Consider the following 20,843-nt stretch of genomic DNA (forward strand, 5'->3'; position numbering starts at 1 on the left):
AGGCCAGGGAAGACTAACATCGGCCATGGTCTCTGCTCTTTGATCCTGAACGTGAATGTCCCCTATGGTCTCTGCTCCTAGATCCTGAATGTGAACGTCGAATTCCCCTCACATCCAACTGTTACGGAGACAAATCACAACAGTGCCCATCTTCTACAGGCCTAGAAACTGAATACAGTAGGGCCTCGATAATCGCGGGGGATAGGGCCTAGAACCCCCCGTGATAAGTAAATACCCGTGTTATCCTGGTACCCCCCCTAAAAATTGCAGTGTTTATAACTGCCTACTTCAGTTCAAGCACCAAATATGTCTTCAACTATCACCTTAAATTATATTCAAGACAGTTTCAAAGTTATTCTTTCCTATCTTCAATTTCCCCTTCATGAGATCAGCAAACAAAAGTATATTACCTAACAATTCCTTTCTATTTTCATGATTTGGCTGCTGCACCAAACTAAAAGTACATAGTGTATCTATTTTGTTTTGGAATGAACATATTTATGATAAAAAAACAAAAAAAAACATGATTTACTGTAAAGATTACAGCACCCAACTATAATATTAATGTAATAAACAGCAAAATACAGAAATAAAAATCTATTTTTGTCTTTTGTTTACGTTTAGAATCAGCTGATGGATGTTTATTACTTAAAGAATTATTTTGGAAAACAATTTAGTTGCTAAAAGAAACGAATTTATTAATGGAATTACTATTATTTTTAACTTTGTACATAATAGTTTATAATATGATACAGTAATTCATATTTCATTAGAGAGAGAGAGAGAGAGAGGAGAGAGAGAGAGAGAGAGAGAGAGAGAGAGAGAGAGGAGGAGAGAGAGAGAGAGAGAGAGATGAGAGAGAGAGAGATTTGCTATTTACATTCATAGTAGTATTTGAAAATTTGTAAATGAGTGTATCCTAAAAATGCATTTAGTCATGAAAAGAAAGAAGAAAACACAGTAATAGTGAATCTTGCTCCGTTACCAACGAGACTAGGTTTGGTGACGTCAAGGCGGTCATAGGTAGTTTTTTTCGTGAATGAATATACATTTATAAAAAAAATAGTTACTGTACTGCTTAGAGTACCATACTGGAATATTAATGCAATCACATCAAAATAAAGTAATCATTGCATGCTGTAAACATGTAAAGTGTATTTTTGTCTTTTGAAAAATGCATGCCCCAATTATTTCCTTGAAGAGGCTTTTTATTATGAAGATATGCCAATAATATATAAGATATGCATTTTATTATGAATATATGACAATAATATATAAGGTAAAAATGGTTTTACTACGTTTACGCTTCGTTGCTGATCACAAACAACAATTCGATAATCTATGACAATTATCGTTTGTATGACTGCAGTGTTCAGAGAAGTTGATTACGTTATACCAAAACAATAATGAAGTTCGAATTGAAAATTGATGTTTTCCTAAATGTTATTACTACTGTAATTACACTACTACTATTAACATTTCTAAAAGGTTAAGAATGACAAAGGTGCTGTTAAGTGTAACTCAATGTTTACATTTCTGCTGGCCGCTCAAATACAAGTTGATGTCAATGATGTGGAATTATTCCATGAATAGGCTATATATTATGAGGATATGCCAATAATATATAAGGTGAGAATGGTTTTATTACCTTTATTGTCAGTTAATATCATAATGTGAATCTGTTCATGTATTTGCTGGTTATCAGAACCGGACGAGGCTTAGCCTACAACGGACAAGCCCTCGATGCTGCGATTCATACCAGTGATATAGATTGAGAAGTGGTCCAAGGAAAAACCCGTGATTAACTGAATCCGTGATTGCTGATCCGTGACTAAGCGAGGCCCCACTGTAGATTTGCTTAAGCATGGCCATTACCAGAGGAGTCCATAACACAAGACCTCAGAGGTCTCTTGACTGGAGCAATGACATCTTTCCTCCAAAATTTAATAGGTAAACAGGAGATACTTGCACTACTTTGCATTCCTGTTAGAGAGGCGCCTTTTCATATCAGAATTCGCTGTACAAACGTTACCATCCACACATGTTCATATGGTACCTGAAGACAGCCCATCATCATCCATGGCTGTAGGGTTACAGCCAAGGACCAAGGCAGAGGAAGTTTGAATATCCACTACGTCCATCATCTTCCGAGGACGAACGAACATGGGAGAACCACAGCCATGAGCAGTTGACAACTTGGTAGCCACTGCCGATTCCAGAACACGTCTCCTGACTGCGATGTGACTGTCCCGGCTTGAAGAAGGAATAGTCCTTCCCTTGTCACTAGGATAAGACTGGAGAACATACAGGGGAAACAGGCGACTGCTAAGTCGACAACAACGAAAAGGAAGAATAACAGGAAGACAAAAGATTCATGTTTCTCCTTATAAGCACAATTACACTTCTCTTCAGTCATCGAATCCACTCTCTCCAGCACTGCTTTGACTAGGATATCTGCAGACAGAGCAATTGCTGTTGTCATTGTATATCAGGCTGGGACGTCACTTGAGTAGATGAAGCCGATGGTGACATTCCCGAGGGATCTAGCTGTGACATCACAACAGCAGATGAATTAGTAGAGGCTGTTGGTGCTACTGTTGGCAGAACAAGGGGTGACCCAAAGTGATGTGTGATTGGTACTTTGTGTCCCGCTAGATGTCACAGCACAAGACCCCATATAGTGGAGACTGGGTAACAGGAAACCAAACAGTGGAACAGTCCATCCAAAGTTGGTACTCTTGTGAGGCCTAATGATACCCAAACATTCACCATCTTCTGCACATCATCAAAGACTGGAAAGAGGGACCAAGATGGCAACGATCGCCCCCCCACCCTCCCCCCGAGGTAAAGACGAGGCATAATTAGACAAAAGAAGGGGCAGCCTCAAGAGGAAGCTGAACAAAAGATGAAGGAGATGAAGGACTAACCAACAAGGCTGGAGTCTTCTTCCTCTCATGCTGACCCCTCTTGGAGAACCTCTTCCACTGATCCACTGACCAAGAACGACATTCTGAACAAGGATTAGTGATATTACATACATTTGCACTGCACCACTGCACATTGAATGAGGATCCTTATTCATAGATGCTAGGAAGCGGGTACAACCTCTGAGGTTTCCTGGATCTAGAGTTGGAGCTAGAAGAAGGGTTAAGGAATCCATGATAACAACTCTTTGCTAAAACAACGCAAGTCCTTCACACTAAAATACAGGAGAACATGGGTAAACAAAGAACTGGTTTTAGGGAGGGGAGAAAGAACAAGACGTCCTCACTCAAAGGCAGTAAGAAGAAAACCAAGACATCACGAAGCCTACCTTGGGTCAGTGGCTGTTCCATCTAACTCATGACAGAGGATAAATGCCACCAGTTCCTTACATGTACAATTCTATTTAATTTTTTTACCAGTTCCAGCTGGTGCTAGGAGATTTATACTAATGTTAAGACCCCATGTTTGTTCTTTGTATTAACAAATAATGCCTTACCGGGGAATGACACGATGCGTAGGATACAACCTTGACTCTCTTTGTTTTTAAGAATAAGTAGGACTTGCGCAGTTGCTTCATCACCTTCAAGGAAAACAATGTCAAGAACAGAATGTTCACATTCAATTTCATCTTGCAACATTATGCCAGTTACACCACAGAGCACAGCAAGCTTCCCTTCACCATCCAGAGTCAAAACATACCTGAAAATTATGTATAATGACAGTATATTAAAGACTTATGAAATACCAAATCTCACAATAAGACATTTTACAATCTATCATATAGCAAAGGTTTTAACAACATAAACAGCTGAATGTCAAATGTGATAAGTAGAAGCACTGAAAATAATACCCTGAAAATCATAAAATCATTATTTTCAGGGTTGAATGCAATAGTAATTCTCTATCTTTTATGCATAAAGATAACAGTAAAGTAATCAAACTTAACTATGTATCTCAAAAGCAGAATCAGTTAATCTTGTGATACAATCATTACAATTTTGAAGTCACTAATTTCTAGGTTTAAAATGGTACAACATAAAAGGATATAGATTCCAAATCATTACAATATTGCTGATAGTCCCCAAAACATAATGGGACTCCATAAACTTATGAATACAAGAAATAGGAATGAGCTAAAGCTAAGCTGGACATATGTTGTTAAGGCCACAAGAACTCTTCGAGAAATATGGTAACCTTGTTTACTTAGACCATTTTCCTTTTCTAAAAAAAAATAAATAAAAAGAAACTCTACATCAAGATGAAAACAGACTACAAAAAGTTTTGCAAATAATCTTAAATCCTCTAGGAAGTACATTAATTGTTAAAATTACCAGAAACTAAATGTCTTAATTTCCTTTACTCTAACCTGCCATCAAATACTGGAATAACCCTGGTAATATCAATATCTTGCTTAAATTCCTTGAGAAATGGGGTGGATGGATCATGAAGGCTTGAAGACATCCAGTGTATCACTTCCTTTCCTGTGCTTCCCCACACCCAAGTTGCTTCCTCACGCCTACGTCTAAACAAACAGCTTCCTGTATGCAGCTATTTCAAAGAAAAAATTAAATTATAAAAATTTGGAATGTACAATCAATAAAAATCACATCACACTATTTATGTCTCACAATCAATAATACTGCCCTTTTTTTCCTTTTGTGCTGTACTGTCCTTTCTGTTTTATTCTGAAAAATTAGCACATTAACTGTGCTGTACACATCTACTAAAATCAACCTCAAATTCCCATGCAAATGGGATATTTCCAGTATGTGCAGATAATGTCCAGTCTGATACCATCCCTTCATTTTAGGAAATTGGGTGACTAGAGGGAGCATTCAAGTAGGAATATTAAATAAAATATGGAGTAAGCTAACTACACAAACCTGCATTTACAGCAACTCCACTAGTTGGTCCCCAGGAACTGTGCTTACATGAAATATAAAAACTGGAGCAAGACACAGAAAGTGAAATCGTGCTAGTATCGGTTAGTTACACTAACATTTCTGGGTCTATCATTTTGATGAACTCCCCAACTGAGCTTGCATATGCACAACATGTAATGCCCATAATTACCTAATTTTCTCTTTGCCAAACAGATTTGAGTTCTAATAGATCAGCTTTCCTGTTACTAGATTACAAAACCATCTATTAGGACTAGGCAGCAGAGTCTACAGATCAGCACCCTGTAGGAGGGTGTTGCTTTAAGTGTGCTCTTCGTACAACACAATGTTGACCATGGAAGGTTCATTGCAGCAGCCGCACTGCTTTCTACCATGAATTTTTCATAAATTCCCTTGGACTCTTACTCACTTTCCTGATGAACATTTTCACCTTGTTTCAATTATATTTTTAATGTATCTTTCAGGACACACCTCTTTATGTGGGGCCTTTTGAGAGTCCAGCAACCTGACTCAATGGTCTCATTAAAATTATATCAATAATAACAATACTTCACACCAAGAATCCAAGATACTGTCAGTCTTGAAGCTTTTGGTTTTAACTCATAATAAACTGAAGCATATATTCAATACAAAATAAGAGAAAATAAAAGGGAATAAAGAATTTAAGTACAAAATAACCTAATCATCGGAACTGTGTAGATGGAAGACAACAAAGAAAAATTTAAAAAGAATTACCAAGGCAGACAACTAGCAAAATGAAGAGACAATCTAAGCAAACCCAAACTTGTAAATATGATATGTTATGATACAATAAAGTTTCATACATACTTACCTGGCAGATATATACATAAGCTAAGACTCCGTCGTCCCCGACAGAAATTTCAAATTTCGCGGCAACGCTGCAGGTAGGTCAGGTGATCTACCGTCCTGCCCTGGGTGGGTGGCAGGATTAGGGAACCATTCCTGTTTTCTATCATATTTTTTCTCTTCCACCTGTCTCCTTGCGGGTGGGGAGGCTGGTGGGTGGGCCCTAATCGTATATATCTGCCAGGTAAGTATGGTATGAAACTTTATTGTATCATAACAATATCATTTTCATACAAGTCAACTTACCTGTCAGATATATACACAGCTGATTGGCACCCTTCGGTGGAGGGTAAGAGACAGCTACTATATGAATAGACAGGTAAACAACATATGTTGTAGGTATAATTAAAAACCTTTCCGGTTCCTACCTGATAGGTGGTAGACTTCGTGGGTGTTTGCCAGCTACGTCTGCATCACCTCAAGTAAACTTTAGCGAGATATGATCTATGGCCAAGAGTTCTTGTGGGTCTGCCAAGAAGGGGTCTTATCCACTTACTCGGCAGAGCCTGAAAGGACTTTGTCAATGGGTGCGATCCACTTGATATGACAATACACCTTATGAAGGAGCGCAACACCGATCCCGATCACCTGATCCTAACACGAGGGTTCGCGCTCAAATTGGAAAAGAGTTATCCCACACTCCTTTCAAAAAACCCAAAACCCCATTCACTAAGTTAAAAAACTTTAACTCAAAGTTAAGATCAGTGTCGGCTCCCTAGTCCCGAGTAACGTATCCGCAGAAACGTATAAACCAAAAGAGAAGGATCTCTCGTAGGTTAACTTGACATCCTTTGTGTAATGAGAAGTCAAAACACAGAGTTGCCTCTACCGTACAACACAGCTAATATGTGTTATATGACATATTGTTATGTAAAGAACAAGAATTTGCAAAAAGCAAAAAGCGCACTTCCTGCGCTTTTAATTCTCAGCTGTTTGAAGGAATCGAGTCACTAATGAAGTGCTTAGGAGATCTCCATGTTTCAAAGAAGACCAGGGCTTTCTTGAAATGGATCTCACCGACTGAAGCCTGAAGCCTGGCAGGAACCTCGCGCCTGGCTGGTGCTTCGCTCTTGGTTGGCGCCTAGCGCTTGTCTGGTACCTTTCGCTTGACTGGGGTGGCGCCTCGCATCTGGATGACGCTTCGCGTCTTAGCTGGAGATTCGCGCCTAGACCCTGGCTGGCTGGCTCGCGCCTGGCTGGCGCTTTGTGCCTGCCTGGCGCCTCGCGCCTGCCGGAGCTTCGCGCCTAGCTGGCGCCTTGCGCCTGGCTGGCGTCTAGCTCCTGGTTGGAGTGGCGCCTTGGCCAGCCTGGAGCTTCGCGGCTGCTGGCACCTCGCGCCTGGCTGGCGTCTCGCACCAGGTTGGCGCTTTGTGCCTGCCTGGCGCCATCGCGCCTGGCTGGTGTCTGCGCCAGGTTGGCGCGTTTGTGCCTGCCTGGCGCCTTGCGCCTGCCTGGAGCTTCGCGCCTGGCTGGCGTCTCGCGCCCGGTTGGTGGAGTGGCGCTTGCGCCTGCCTGGAGCTTCGCCGAGGCTGGTGGTACCTCGCGCCTGCTGGCGCCTCGCTCCTGCCTGGCGCCTCGCGCCTGGGTGGCTCCTCCCAACTTGCCGGAGCCTTCTTTCGAGCTTGGTAGAGTCTCGAGGAGGGTGTCTGGCAATGTCCACATCGGACACTCTGATCTGTCCTATATGTTCGCATCTAGCGCATCTGTGTCAGGTTGTAGGCCCGGTCTTTCTCCTCATCAGACAATGACAGTGTTCTTGGGGCTGTCTGCAGTTTCTTCTTCCTTACTGACTGTGTCAGAAGGTCTTGAGTCGCCTTCCTCAGTTAATGAACCGAGAAATGTCCTTCACTACTGAGAAGGGAACAAAAAGTCAGACAAAGGCGAGTACAGAAGCGCTGCCCTCTGAGCGTGGGAGACCGCTTTGTAAAAAGACACTATATACTGTCCTCTTTTTTTAAGAAGAGCTCCAAACAAAGAGGAGATCTCAACCGAGCCATCCTGAAACCGCTTTGTCTATTACAAGACAAAATACACAGAAGGACTTCTGGTTCGAGTCCTTCAGAATCATGGCTTCTTGGACATCACCCCAAGGGACCAATCTAAGAAGTTGAAAACTTCCAATACATGAAAGAGTCCCTTGAGGAGATGGTCCAGTTCTGAAATGCTGCCCCAAGTTATACGGGCAGAGTTCAAAACCTTGTCTACGTGAAGCGTTCAACTAAGGTCGAAAAGTCCGCTTCTGACGTAGACGGAAGAGAAATACCCATATTCTCTCCCGTCTGATATCAAATGCCTCTTTTACCAGCTAGTCTCGCTGGAGGCATGCAGAAGACCGTTCTAACTAACTCCTTCTTCAACTTCATCCAAGAGTCTAAAAGGACTGAAGAGCTCTTCATCGAAATGGCGGCTTCATTCTAAGCAAAAAAACGAAGATTTCTTCGTCTTTGCACTCGAGAAAAGAGAGCGCGGAGAAGAGGAGAGCAGGAGTCAAGTCGTCTCCATACTCCTCTAGAGCAAGGCTGTCAAAACATTATTCAGTTCGACAGTCCTTCTCTTCCTTGATACTCCTCCTCCGAGTTTTACTTCTAACTCGGGGTCTAGATGAGTCTCCGCTGCTAATTCAGTACGTCTTTCCTCTGGAGGAGACAAACTCCATAATAGGAGAGGGGCTAACGGGAATGATATATCCTTCCTCTTCCCCGCTTTAATAGTCCTGGAAGGCGCCAACAGCCCAGGTTCTCTCCATAAATGGATGACGCTTCCCGCTTGGATGACGCTTGTAGTCAGCCAAGCGTCCTGGCTGACGCCTCCCGTTGTGTGGCTGCTGACGTCTGGATGACGCCTCGCGCCTGGAAGACGCTTCGCTCTCAAAAGGCGTCCTAACTGGCGCCAAAATTTGGTTGGAGCCATCGCGTCTAAAAGCAGCTTTAAATGACTATTCATGTCTTGACGACGTAAACTCAGGTCTCTCTGGCGTTACGTGTCTTCCGTAAGATTCTCCCGATCGTCGCTCTCGAAACCGAAGCCTCTGCGATATTGGTTTTGGAAGCTTCACGTCTGCATGACGCCTCTCGCTTCGCAGGGGAGAGAGGACGAGACCCTTCTTGATTGGAAGCGCAACGTCCTTCCTACGAGGCGCTAACACTCCCACCAAAGAGGCCAATTGCTCTTGTACTTGGCAAGATAATCTTCCTTGAAGCTTTCCCAAGTCATCTTCAATCGGGGGGAGAAGTAGGAAAAGGAAAGCAGTCTATAGGAAGCCTGTTCGTCTTTCACCAAACTCTTTCCAATAAATGTTCAAAACATGTTAACAGTTATTATCGTCGATCGAGAAAGATCTCTTTGTTAACGCGAATAGGTGCGAAAAAAGAGATTCTCGATGCTCTATGCGATATGAGAGGTCTGTGGAATGGCCTAAGTGATTAAATGGGTAACGAAATCAGGAACGAATCTTGCCGTACCGAGCTTGGTGTCCAGAGAGTCTACTGGACTCCTAGGTTAATAACTCGCTAAAACGAGAAAATCTTGGATGGTGCTCTTGGCTCACTGCGCCAGGCTGGCGCTCTTCTGGCGCAAATTTTGCGCCAGGCTGGCGCTTCTGGAGCATTGCGCCAGGTGGTACCTTCTGGCGCGCTTGCGCCAGACTGGCGCTTTCTTATAATTCTTTTTATGTTATGTGCCAGAACACCTGTGCCTTTATGGTACCCGACATCCTTTCACATGTTAATTCCGTTCTTAGTAGGAAAAAAACTTTATATAACGTAGTATAGTCCATTCAGGGAAACAAGTTCTGCCCCCCCCAAAGAGAATGTTTCCATCCGACTCATCCATCTTCTTCTGAGCAGGTACTCTAATAAGCTATGCTTTCGTAAGCCTGAGAGCATTCATAATATAATGTTCTGCTGCGATAGAATCCTTTAATAATGTTACCTACGGTAAAAACCGCATTGAAAAGGTGTACTATCTCTCTATTGAAACGCTTCTTAGCAAAAGGCATACACAATATTTATTTATGTTAGCTTAAACTATCCCCTCAATCCGAGGTTAAGACCGCGATTGTAGGGGAGAGATACGGAACAAGTTATTCCATCCGCAGGAGAGAGAGATTCGCCGACGACGATCATGACTGACACCTACATGGAGTACTGACAGTAAGTCAGTAACTGGCATAGGCGTACTGCGTTGGTCTCAGGCTCTCAGCGAAAGCAGTCCCCGCTTACTCTTCCAGAGTTGCCAGCTACTCCAATTAATAAAGGAATTTAATAAAATTATTATCGGAACTTCAGGAAGTTCTTATTAAAGCATATTTAAGCGAAACAAGACTTCGATAAATCTAGAAGCTAAGTAGGTGTAGTCTTAACAAATCCCTTTAAGCGTAGTTCCTTCCTAGGAAAGACGTAGAAGGACTTACGTAATTGAGTTGCACAGAAAAGAAGGTAACTACGGTATGTGTTTATGAATTGACCGTATCGTATTCTCATACAGCAGAAAACTCTACTACCTTCCTACTATCTTCGTTCTTTTCGTTAATAGAACGATAGAAAGAGTATAGATATATATATATATATACTATATAATATATATAGAATATATATTATATATATATATATATATCCTTAAGGAACGAAGTTAATCAAGGAACTCTTTATATCTTCGTGATTTCTTCATAAATCGCGGAAGAGACAGAATTCCTGTTCATCACTAGGGTTTACGGAAGGAAGTAGATATTTTCTATCCGCCATCATACCCCAAACATCGATGAGATCTTATTAAGAAAAACTCCAAAGCTCTTGCCTCCTCAAAACGAGGGAAGAGCATGGATGGAAGGAGAGAGTCCACATTGAGAGGAACTGCCTAACAAAGAAGTCTTCTAGAATAATGAAAAGGGGCTTCTTCTTAGTATCAGAATCCTGTTCTGACAAAAGCAACGGCCGCCTGTGCGACATCTTGCACATTTGCCAGGGGAAAGTTGTTTCAAGTTAAAAATTCAAAGAGGAGTTCGTCGGACTGACCTCTCTCTCTAATGAAGATTTTTTTGAAATCTTCTGACGCCTGGTTCGTCTGATTCCTTGCGCCTAGCGTCCTGGATAGTTCCGCGCGACCTGGAAATGTCCGCACGCTAGACAGGAGACGCTGCTACCTGGAACGCCTTCGCTTGCGTGGAAGGTCCCGTGCGCCTAATAGATCCCGAGCGCCTGAGTCTTGTTATACGAGCCTCTTGCCAGAAAAACGTTCAATGGAAGCATCCTTCTGATTGCCATTCTACTATAAGGCTCCTTAGTTAAGCCGTCTGTTTTCTCTTTGAAGGCGCCTTGCGCCAAGAAAAAGTTCTGGAACGCGGCTCGCACTCAGTTGCTGGAACGCGGCTCGCGTTTTATCTGTATGAACGAGGCTCGCGCTAGTCTGTTGAACGCGGCTCGCTGCTGGCTGTTGTGGAACGTGGCTCGCAGCTAGCTTGCTGGCTGGGCTCTCAGCCTCTCGCTTAGTGAGTCAGTGTTCTTCTTATTCAGAGAACGAGCCAGATCGTCCGAACTTCTAACATGTACATTCTTCGTCTTTTCGGATGTAAGATGAAGAAACGAAAACGAAGAACAGACGCACTTTTTAAAGGCTGCCTTTGCAATGGCTATCCCTGGCAGTCTGGGACGTTTTACAGATCCTGCCGAGGGAACGCCCGATCGGTGGGGATTCTCCATAACCTCCGTAAGGCTTTCGACTTTCCTTCTCCTCTGGGCTTGTGAGTTTGGAAGAAAGGTCTAGGCCTGAGAGCGAGGACAGAGCCGATCGAACGTACCCTCTACTAATTAGGACGCCTTTCCAATGGCGAACTTGGCAGTCTGGGACGTTCTACAGATCCTGCCGAGGGGACGCCTGATCGGTGGGGATTCTCCATAACCTCCGTAAGGCTTTCGACTTTCCTTCTCCTCGTGGTATGTGAGCTTGGAAGAGGTCTAGGCCTGGGGCGGGAGCGAAAACAGAGCCGAACAGAACGCACCCTCCCACTGCACTAACAGTTAAAAAATCACTTCTTACCTTTCAATAGCTCGTATTTTGAGCTACCATTCCTTTGTCTTCAAATTGCAATATGAATTTGAAGATTCTGTGAAGTAAGAAGGAGATGAGGATACCACACTACTAGTAATGTTAATGCTCTTAACTGCTCGTTAGTACGAGAGCTATATAAACTTCTAAAGGAAGCGTAACTATTCTTTCCTTTACCATCGTCAAGAAGGAAGTTAGCTCAATCAATTCTAACATTTATTACACGTTAATATGAATAAATAAATAAAATTTTCCAAAATTTTCCTTCTTGCAAACTATGTGATTGTCTACCGAAAAGTTCTAGGTAGTTACACGTAAACAATTCTTCGAAATTTCGAAGCAAAGTTATCAAAACAAATTAATATGCGTATGCCGAACCAAAGATCAGTACTTCCCTGCAAAAGATAGCCCAGAAGATCGATGGCGATGAAATCCAAAAATCAAGTCAGGAGGAACTGCAAACGTTGTTTACATTCCAAGCGACAGAAAAAATATGATAGAAAACAGGAATGGTTCCTAATCCTGCCACCCAGGCAGGACGGTAGATCACCTGACCTACTGCAGCGTGTGCCGCGAAATTTGAATTTACTGTCGGGGACGACGGAGTCTTAGCTATGTATATATCTGACAGGTAAGTTGATTGTATGAAAATTTTATTACACACATTACAAATACAGGCTGGCGGTTAGCGGCAGGGGTTCCGTTCTGGCCACCGACGCCAAGCGATTTTCGACGCTGAGCGAATTTAAAGCCTACGGCCGCCGCACACCTTCTTTCGAAACTCTAGACCAGTCAAAGGCGCCGTAATCCCACAACGGCGCAATAAGTATAATTATATTTATGCAGTATAGTACTATAGAATTTACTGTACAGTACATGTGGGTGTCTAGAGTATGTAAAGATATAATAAAGTTTATACAGTGTACAGGTAGATGGAGTGTTCAGGTTATGATCATTAGTCTTACGATAGTCCGATTTTATGAGAGATCAAATTACAATGGCCTAACTTTATCCATCTTCTAGTTACATAAGTTCAATAACAGCAAAAGAGAATGATGAAAGTATAGTTTTTAACGTTATTACTCGTTGCAGTGAACGTTTGAGTACAGCCATGAACAACGAACGAGAAACGACTTTTTGGTTTTTATTTTTTTTTTTCTAAGTACAACCGAACTGGATAACATGCTGTTTGGCTTGTATTTCGATCATCGTACTACAGTGCAACATTGCCGTATTGTTATAAAATGGCGTTATGTATAGAATAGAACTGAGATATCTTAATGTAATAACTTTATTCGCTATAGATCAGAGATCAATATAGATTAAAGATCAATCGGGAAATATACTGTTAAAATTTAAACCTAGTTATAACTGAAGCGAGAAAACTGTTCAAGCTGCTAATGACTATTATCGTACATCGGCAACAAGGATAAAACTGCAGTAAACGTCTGCCATCACACACAAACTAGATATAAAATTGGGATAAAATCATTTTAATCAAAACTACTGTGCTTGAAGAACACATTTTACTGTTGGTTTCACGCCGATATAAGATAAATAACGTAAAGTTCGTATTACGATGATATAAAGGATTATTGCGAACGGAATCTCGTAATTTTTTACGCAATAAACATGCCGCCAACGTAATCTGTTAATGAAAAATAGTAGTTCACATTCACAACGAGACGATTCAATAAATATTTCCACCTAAAAAAACACAGCTGTATAAGGAAAAATAACTTTGTCTCATATAAGTCAAGTATATAGATATTCGTTTATGCTAACTAGAAGCAAGAGCATTCGCTCAGAATTGCGTTATGGTGAAACAAACGTATTCATCAGCTGATTTCAAACCACAACATTGGCCGCTCCGCGGAATACGGGCTTAAGTTTGCCGTAGTATTTTAAATTACAATAATATGAGAATACATACAATATTCTTGGATACAGTGAAATAATGTATAACTTTTTAAAGGATTTATGGAAAAGATGCATAATTAATAAAATAACACAATGCATTTTTCGGAACTGGCGGACAAGAATGATCATGAAAATCCATCCCCTGACAACGTGGAGCGTAGTTACAAAGGCTGCCTTAATTTGTATCTTATTTCTGTACAAAAATGAAAATACCTTTACGTAATATATTTTCATACACATTTTAAACATAAAAGCATAAACATTTGAAAAATCGACACATCGATTGCTAAATTTGCACTCTTTTTAACTCGATATTTTCGGAAGAGCGGCAGACGGCAGCATACAAGAACGAACTTGAAAAAAACATTGTAGTCGATAACTTGAAGGGGAGTTTCAAAAGCTGCCTTTTTTTCATATTTCCACACAGAAATAAAAATACCCTATTCGTAATACATTTTCATACACATTTTAAACATAAAAGCATAAACATTTATAAAATCAACACATCGATCGCTAATTTGCACTTTTTTAAAATCGATATTTTGGAATGAGCGGCAGGCAGCGCGGGCTTACAGAAAGAACATGAAAAAATATCGTATTTGATAACGTGAAGGGCAGTTTCAAAAGCTGCCTTTGTATCATATTTCTGTACAGAAATAAAAATGCCTTTCACATAATACATTTTCATACACATTTTAAACAAAAGCATGAACATTTATGAATCGACACATCCATAGCTAAATTTGCACTTATATAACTCGATATTTCCGGCATAGAACAGCATCAGAGGCATATATTTTACCCTAATACCTACGTAATAACTCTCCATAAAATTTGTTAACATAATTTGCATAACCTTTATGGTCTGAACGGCATTTCTAAAAATGTATGAACTCGTTAGACAACGGTGCTAGCGGCGCTGTTAACTGAAATTTGTGCCGTAAAGATACCTTTATAAAATGCCTTATTTTTTTAATGAATATTTTTGTCGACCGCCGTAAAACCGATTCGCCGTTGAGTGATTGCGCCGTTAACCGCGGGCCGCCTGTACAAGCATACACACACACACACAACAAAAGGACAAAGTAAAAAAATATATATAAAATACATAAGGGGCCAACAGTGGTTTAAGTCCTCTAGCATGATCACAATCACCTTCACTGCAGCTTCTCAATACTCTCCATACAAATCTTTAGAGTGCAGCAAGAGACTTCCCAATTAGAAAGTTTATCGATGAAAGAGTTCTATTATAACAAACTGTTCACTACAAAAGTTATTTAATGGTATACCTTGATCCAGTAATTATACATGTATTCTAAAAATGCAGTAAATTACAGAAAAAATTTTGCATATATAAATTCAACTAAAAATGGTTATTTTGAAAGTTTTACACACCTTAGGATTAAGTTAACAACTTACACTATAACAATATCCACTTTTACAAAGCATAACCTAATATGATTTTCTGAATTTAACCCTTAAACGCCTATCGGACGTATTAAACATCGACGAAAATTGTCTGTTGGGTGCCGAATTAACATACGAAACATCGACGCAAAAAGTTTTTTAAAAATTCGCAGAAAAATAGTTATAGGCCTACTTGGCGAAAACTTTTGAATCACGCACCTTGAGGGATGCTGGAGTTCACAGATCAAGCTGTTTTGTTTACAATCGTTACCCAGGCGCAAAAGTGCGAATTTCTTTCTTCTCGCACTAAAAAGCATCAGCGACACATCTCAAATTATTTTGTCACTGACATAATTTTTGCACCATTTTATATTAGCCGTTACATAAAGTTTTATATATGAAAATGTGCGCAATTTCATGTAGAATACAAAAAAAAAAACCATGGTTGTAGCTTTTATCAGTTTTGAAATAATTTCATATAAATAACGATAAGTGCCAAAATTTCAACCTTCAGTCAACTTTGACTCGACCGAAATGGTAAAAAAATGCAATTGTAAGCTAAAACTGATACATTCTAGTAATATTCAATCATTTACCTTTATTTGGCAACAAATTGGAAGTCTCTAGCATAATATTTCAGTTTATGGTGAATTTATGAAAAAAAAAAAAAAAAACTTTTTCCTTACGTCTGCGCGGTAACCTTCCGAAAAAATCCGAAATTTTTTCGTCCGATTGTTGTGATGTTTGCACCGTTTTATATTAGCCGTTACATAAAGTTTTATATATGAAAATGTGCACAATTTCATGTAAAATACAACAATAAACAACCCATGGTTGTAGCTTTTATCAGTTTTGAAATATTTTCATATAAATAACGATGTGCCAAAATTCCAACCTTCGGTCAACTTTGACTCGACCAAAATGGTCGAAAAACGCAATTGTAAGCTAAAACTATTACATTTTAGTAATATTCAATCATTTATCTTGATTTTGCAACAAATTGGAAGTCTCAAGCAGAATATTTTGATTTATGGTGAATTTATGAAAACTTTTTCCTTACGTCCATGCAGTAACTTCCAAAAAAATCAGAAATTTTTTCGTCTGATTGTCGTAATGTTTGCACTGTTTCATATTAGCCGTTACATAAAGTTTTATATATGAAAATGTGCACAATTTTATGTAGAATACAACAAAAAAAAACCCATGGTTGTAGCTTTTATCAGTTTTGAAATATTTTCATATAACTAAGAATAAATAGAAAAAATTTGACCTTTGGTCAACTTTAACTCGAACGAAATGGTCGAAAACTACAATTGTAAGCTACAACACTTACAGTCTAGTAATATTCAATCAATTAACTTCATTTTGCAACAATTAGGAAGTCTCTTGCACAATATTTTGATTTATGGTGAATTTTTTTAAAACTTTTTTTATGTCAGCGCGTTACAAATTCACGCATCATATTGTGATAATATTTTCTCTGTGTTGCTTTAATCGTTTTACAATTTGTTACATATGAAAATCATCACAATTTAGTGTAATATACAAAAAAAAATAATTAACTCTAGCTTTAAGTTTTGCTAACAGCGCCATTTGTATACAATTAAATATGATTTTTTTTTTTTCGAGCTGTCATATATTCCAATATTTATATAAGATGATTTTTTTTTTTCATTTCTGATGGTTGCATACTAAACTTCAGGCAATGACAAAAAAAGGAGCCTAAAATGAACTCCAAATCTTGAAAATTAAGCGTGCTGTGAGACACTTTCGGAAATACCGGCTCAGCTTTTAAGGGTTAAGCTCAGGTAAGGTATAAAAGCCCCATTTGTTTTTTATATTTCCATAAGTAATGCCTATGTATGAGCATTTGGTTCTCTTTAATTTACATATGACAAAATATACCTGAAAAAAATCTATTGTGCAAAAAAAAAAAAAAAAAAAAAGTCAAGTAATCTAACCAACAACAAAAGAAAATGATATTTTTATATAAGAAAAAATAAGGTTTTGTATATACTTACCCAGTAATTATATAGTTACAGTTTCCAATGTTCAGCAGCCTAATTCACATTTCTCGGGTAGCACTTCGATTGTTCAGTGTAGACATATAGTCCCGTCCCCCAACGGCAATACTCGGAACAACTTAGCAAAGCACTTCTTTTTGTTTCATGCATAATGTCCATCAGAGGGGAGGTGGGTGGGCTCTGATCATATAATTACTGGGTAAGTAAGTATATGCAAAACATTATTTTATTATAAAAATATTTTTGTATATGAGGCTTAACCCAGTAATTTAAATAGCTGACTTAACATAGAAAGGAGGAGAGAGCTATGCAGATGAACACTGCCTCTGGTTGGGAATTGTCTTAACTCGTAGTGACATGGCAGCAGAGCCAAGGGTCGCCTCCTACTTAGGGGAAACTGCAGCGAGGGGAATGCTCCTCTGGCTAGCAAAGTAGATAGGTGTCAGTCCCTGCCCTGGGCATGGCACTAAAATAAAATAACCAGTGAACACTGACACTTACACTGAAATAGAGTCAAGACCTATCCACTGAGAGTGGTGGGTGCTCCAGGTACACTCGACAAGAAAACTGAAGATACAGTTTTCATTAGCTTTCGTTCATCGAATTTCCCATTTGTTTTTACTGAAAAGACATAATATCGCTAAATTTTATCTAAAATATGAAAATACACTGCAAATTATATCATATTAGTTAAAACTTCAAAACAAAACCGTTCAGATACTTAAAAACACAATATATGTCCGAAGTAATTGGAATTTCTCAGATGGATTCGTTCATAGAGATCTGGTAGATAGAATGTGAATTTCTGATTGTAGTACTATGTATCACGACGACAATATATACTCGTTTTCCTTCATGAACGGGGGTATTATTGTATCATTGTAAATGGTGAATGCAATTATTTTTAGCTTCTACAAACTCATGCTTGTCTTCCAAAGAGTTTAATGTTAGCTGACGTCAATGGCAGCCAATGTTGCTAAGGCTAAGGTAGGTTGAGCAAATCTAGTTGCATCCGCAAGAGCGTTTTCTATGATGTGGAGGAGCCCTAGAACTTCGAGCGGGAAAGCGCAAGTCACTGGTTACTGGCTTACGTAACGGATTTCACACTGATTACTTTGACGTTGACATGGATCGAAAGCTAGTTGCTGTTTACAAAGCTACCGTCATTAAGCATAAATCTTTATCAAGGTTAAAGTAGCATGTCAGCTCAAAGATTTTCTGGCTATATGCTCCCATTACAAAGTAGTTCGTAGTAGCCTACAGCCCTACACGATTGCATTTCTTTGCTGCGAGGCTGAAAGATCTCCCAACACATCAGCATTATTTACACGATATAAAACTTTAATTGCCTGTCCAATACATATTGAGTTATTTGTGGTAATAACTATTTTTACTTAACACAGCTTTTTTCGGGAATGATTTGTGGATGAAACCCGATTTTCAAAAGTACGGATTATATCAAGAGAGCAAGAATGACCGCAGCGTGTCTAAAATTTTCCACGTCTTTTTACAATCTTTGAATGTTATGGCAACTGTCGAATGAAATCAAGATTAGGGTATGAATTTCTTAGAGAATTGACTTGAATATTCTGATCCTTCAAATTTTATCTAGCATAGTGCAGCACGATCTTGGCAGTCATATCACCCCGTTTCCCAGGTATCTGTGCACCGACTCACACCTCTTTCTTCTGCCTTTCCCCGTCACAACTCCGTCACCAATACTATAATGTCTCTCTCTCTCTCTCTCTCCACTTCTAAAACATACTTTAAAAATATATATTACCACTCAATCTCCCCAAGAAAATATAATGACATTAAGTAGTTATAAATAGGCCTAAGCTTTCACGTAAGCACATTTTGTTTCTCTCTCTCTCTCTCTCTCTCTCTCTCTCTCTCTCTCTCTCTCTCTCTCTCTCTCTCTCTCTCTCTCTCTCTCTCTCTCTCTTTTAAAACACATTTGAAAAAATATTATCACTCAATCTTTCAAAGTAAATCTAATGAATTAAGTATCTCTACAGATAGGCCTATGCTTGTGCTCTCTCTCTCTCTCTCTCTTTTAAAACATTTGAAAAAATATTATCAATCAATCTTTCTAAGTAAATATAATGAATTAAGTATCTCTATAAATAGGCCTATGCTTGTGCTCTCTCTCTCTCCTTCACTTCCAAGTTTCTCTCTCTCTCTCTCTCTCTCTCTCTCTCTCTCTCTCTCTCTCTCTCTCTCTCTCTCTCTCTCTCTCTCTCTCTCCACTTTTGAAACATTTGAAAAAAATATTGTCACTTAATCTCTCAAAGTAAAAATAATGAATTAAGTATCTCTATCGATAGGCGTATAATTGTGCGCTCTCTCTCTATCTTCATATTTCATTCTTTACTGTATTGTTCCTCACGATTCCCACAAGTACTGACCAAATTTTAAAACACTTTCTCTCATTGTTTAAGATCCGTCTTCAATTACGCATGAATGTTACGTCAGTTTAGTGTCAAACATTACTTATAAATAGGTTTCACAGTAGGTTTTAAAAATGGATGATCGATATTCTACCCTGAACTGACGTACCAAACCAACATTAACGAATAATAAAGAGCCTGTTTCTACATTCAAGTATAAATTATTAAAGGACCTCTACAGAATCTTTATTGTGTAAAGTGAATGGAAATCTAGAAAGCAAAAAAACGCTACGATTTTGAAGCTCCGCCCCCTTTTTAGAGTTGCCAGGTGTGGCATTATTGAACACTATATGTCCGAAGATTTAAAAAAACTGTATCTTAACATTCCTTGCCGAGTGTACACTATACCCCCTGACTCTCTAAACTCAGCACCTTACTGAAAAGTTGAAGAGACAATACAAGAACCTCCTGTGCTTCCTTCGGCGTTGCCATGCCAGTTATTAAAAATGGCCTCAAGGTACAGGAAATTTTAAAACACTTTTTTTTAAACCTACATAAAAAAGTATATTAAGCACAGATCGCTTACGCCTCCGGTAGCTCGATGGCAGATAACGCCTGAACACTAAGGAAGTAGAGGATGTTCTTACATCCTTAGCTTCGCTTCAAAGTAGGCCAAAAAACACTTGACAACACTGAGTGTGTCTTAAACATGAAGTCCATATAAACTAGAAGACAACACATTTAGACAAGAGGAAGAGAGTTTCTAGGAGGAAATCTTCTCTTCACACTGGCAGCCGAGTTATCAGGCTACGTCTTTCAACCTCACTCTAATTTAGGGTAAACAACTAGTAATTGAACACTTTATGAATTAGCAAAATGAATATGGAAAACACAAAACCGCGGTGTTTGTCCGAAAAATCATTCTAAATCATCGCAGTGGCCTATGGATCAATTACGATGAGGCAGAGGACTTACAGACTTCTGTTGCACTGTGGATAAACAAATAATGAGTCTAATGAGACATCTCTGTCCAGTGATTCTTGCAATTGCAACCGTGGAACAAAATATCAACCATAAGCAAGAATCCAGAAGCAATCACAGACTTAAGTTTGTGATGGCCGGGCAGAGATCCAAATTAGAAGTTAACCCTCGACAGAGGAGAAACAATACTACAACGAACAAAAACTCAGTGAGATGGCAGCCCTCTGCTCCTCACTCATCTCAAAGGCTGAGTGTACAACACATACCCTCCATCACATATATGCAAACCGAAACAAGAGGGAAAGAAAAACCCCCTTGTTTGGTGA

The 20,843-nt window shown here is 39.4% G+C and overlaps 1 protein-coding gene across 1 annotated transcript in view; it reads right to left on the reverse strand.

Moving 5' to 3' along the window:
• Positions 1-20,843, reverse strand: part of LOC135211444 (uncharacterized) — a 161,621-nt gene that overhangs the window by 36,822 nt on the left and 103,956 nt on the right. The window contains exons 7-8 of the mRNA XM_064244752.1: positions 4,352-4,533; positions 3,482-3,684 (exon numbers count right to left, since the gene is read on the reverse strand). Of these exons, the coding sequence (XP_064100822.1) occupies positions 3,482-3,684; positions 4,352-4,533 (385 nt within the window). The remainder of the gene's footprint in view (positions 1-3,481; positions 3,685-4,351; positions 4,534-20,843) is intronic.

Source organism: Macrobrachium nipponense, chromosome 4 (assembly GCF_015104395.2).
Source record: "Macrobrachium nipponense isolate FS-2020 chromosome 4, ASM1510439v2, whole genome shotgun sequence".
Lineage (NCBI taxonomy): Eukaryota > Metazoa > Arthropoda > Malacostraca > Decapoda > Palaemonidae > Macrobrachium > Macrobrachium nipponense.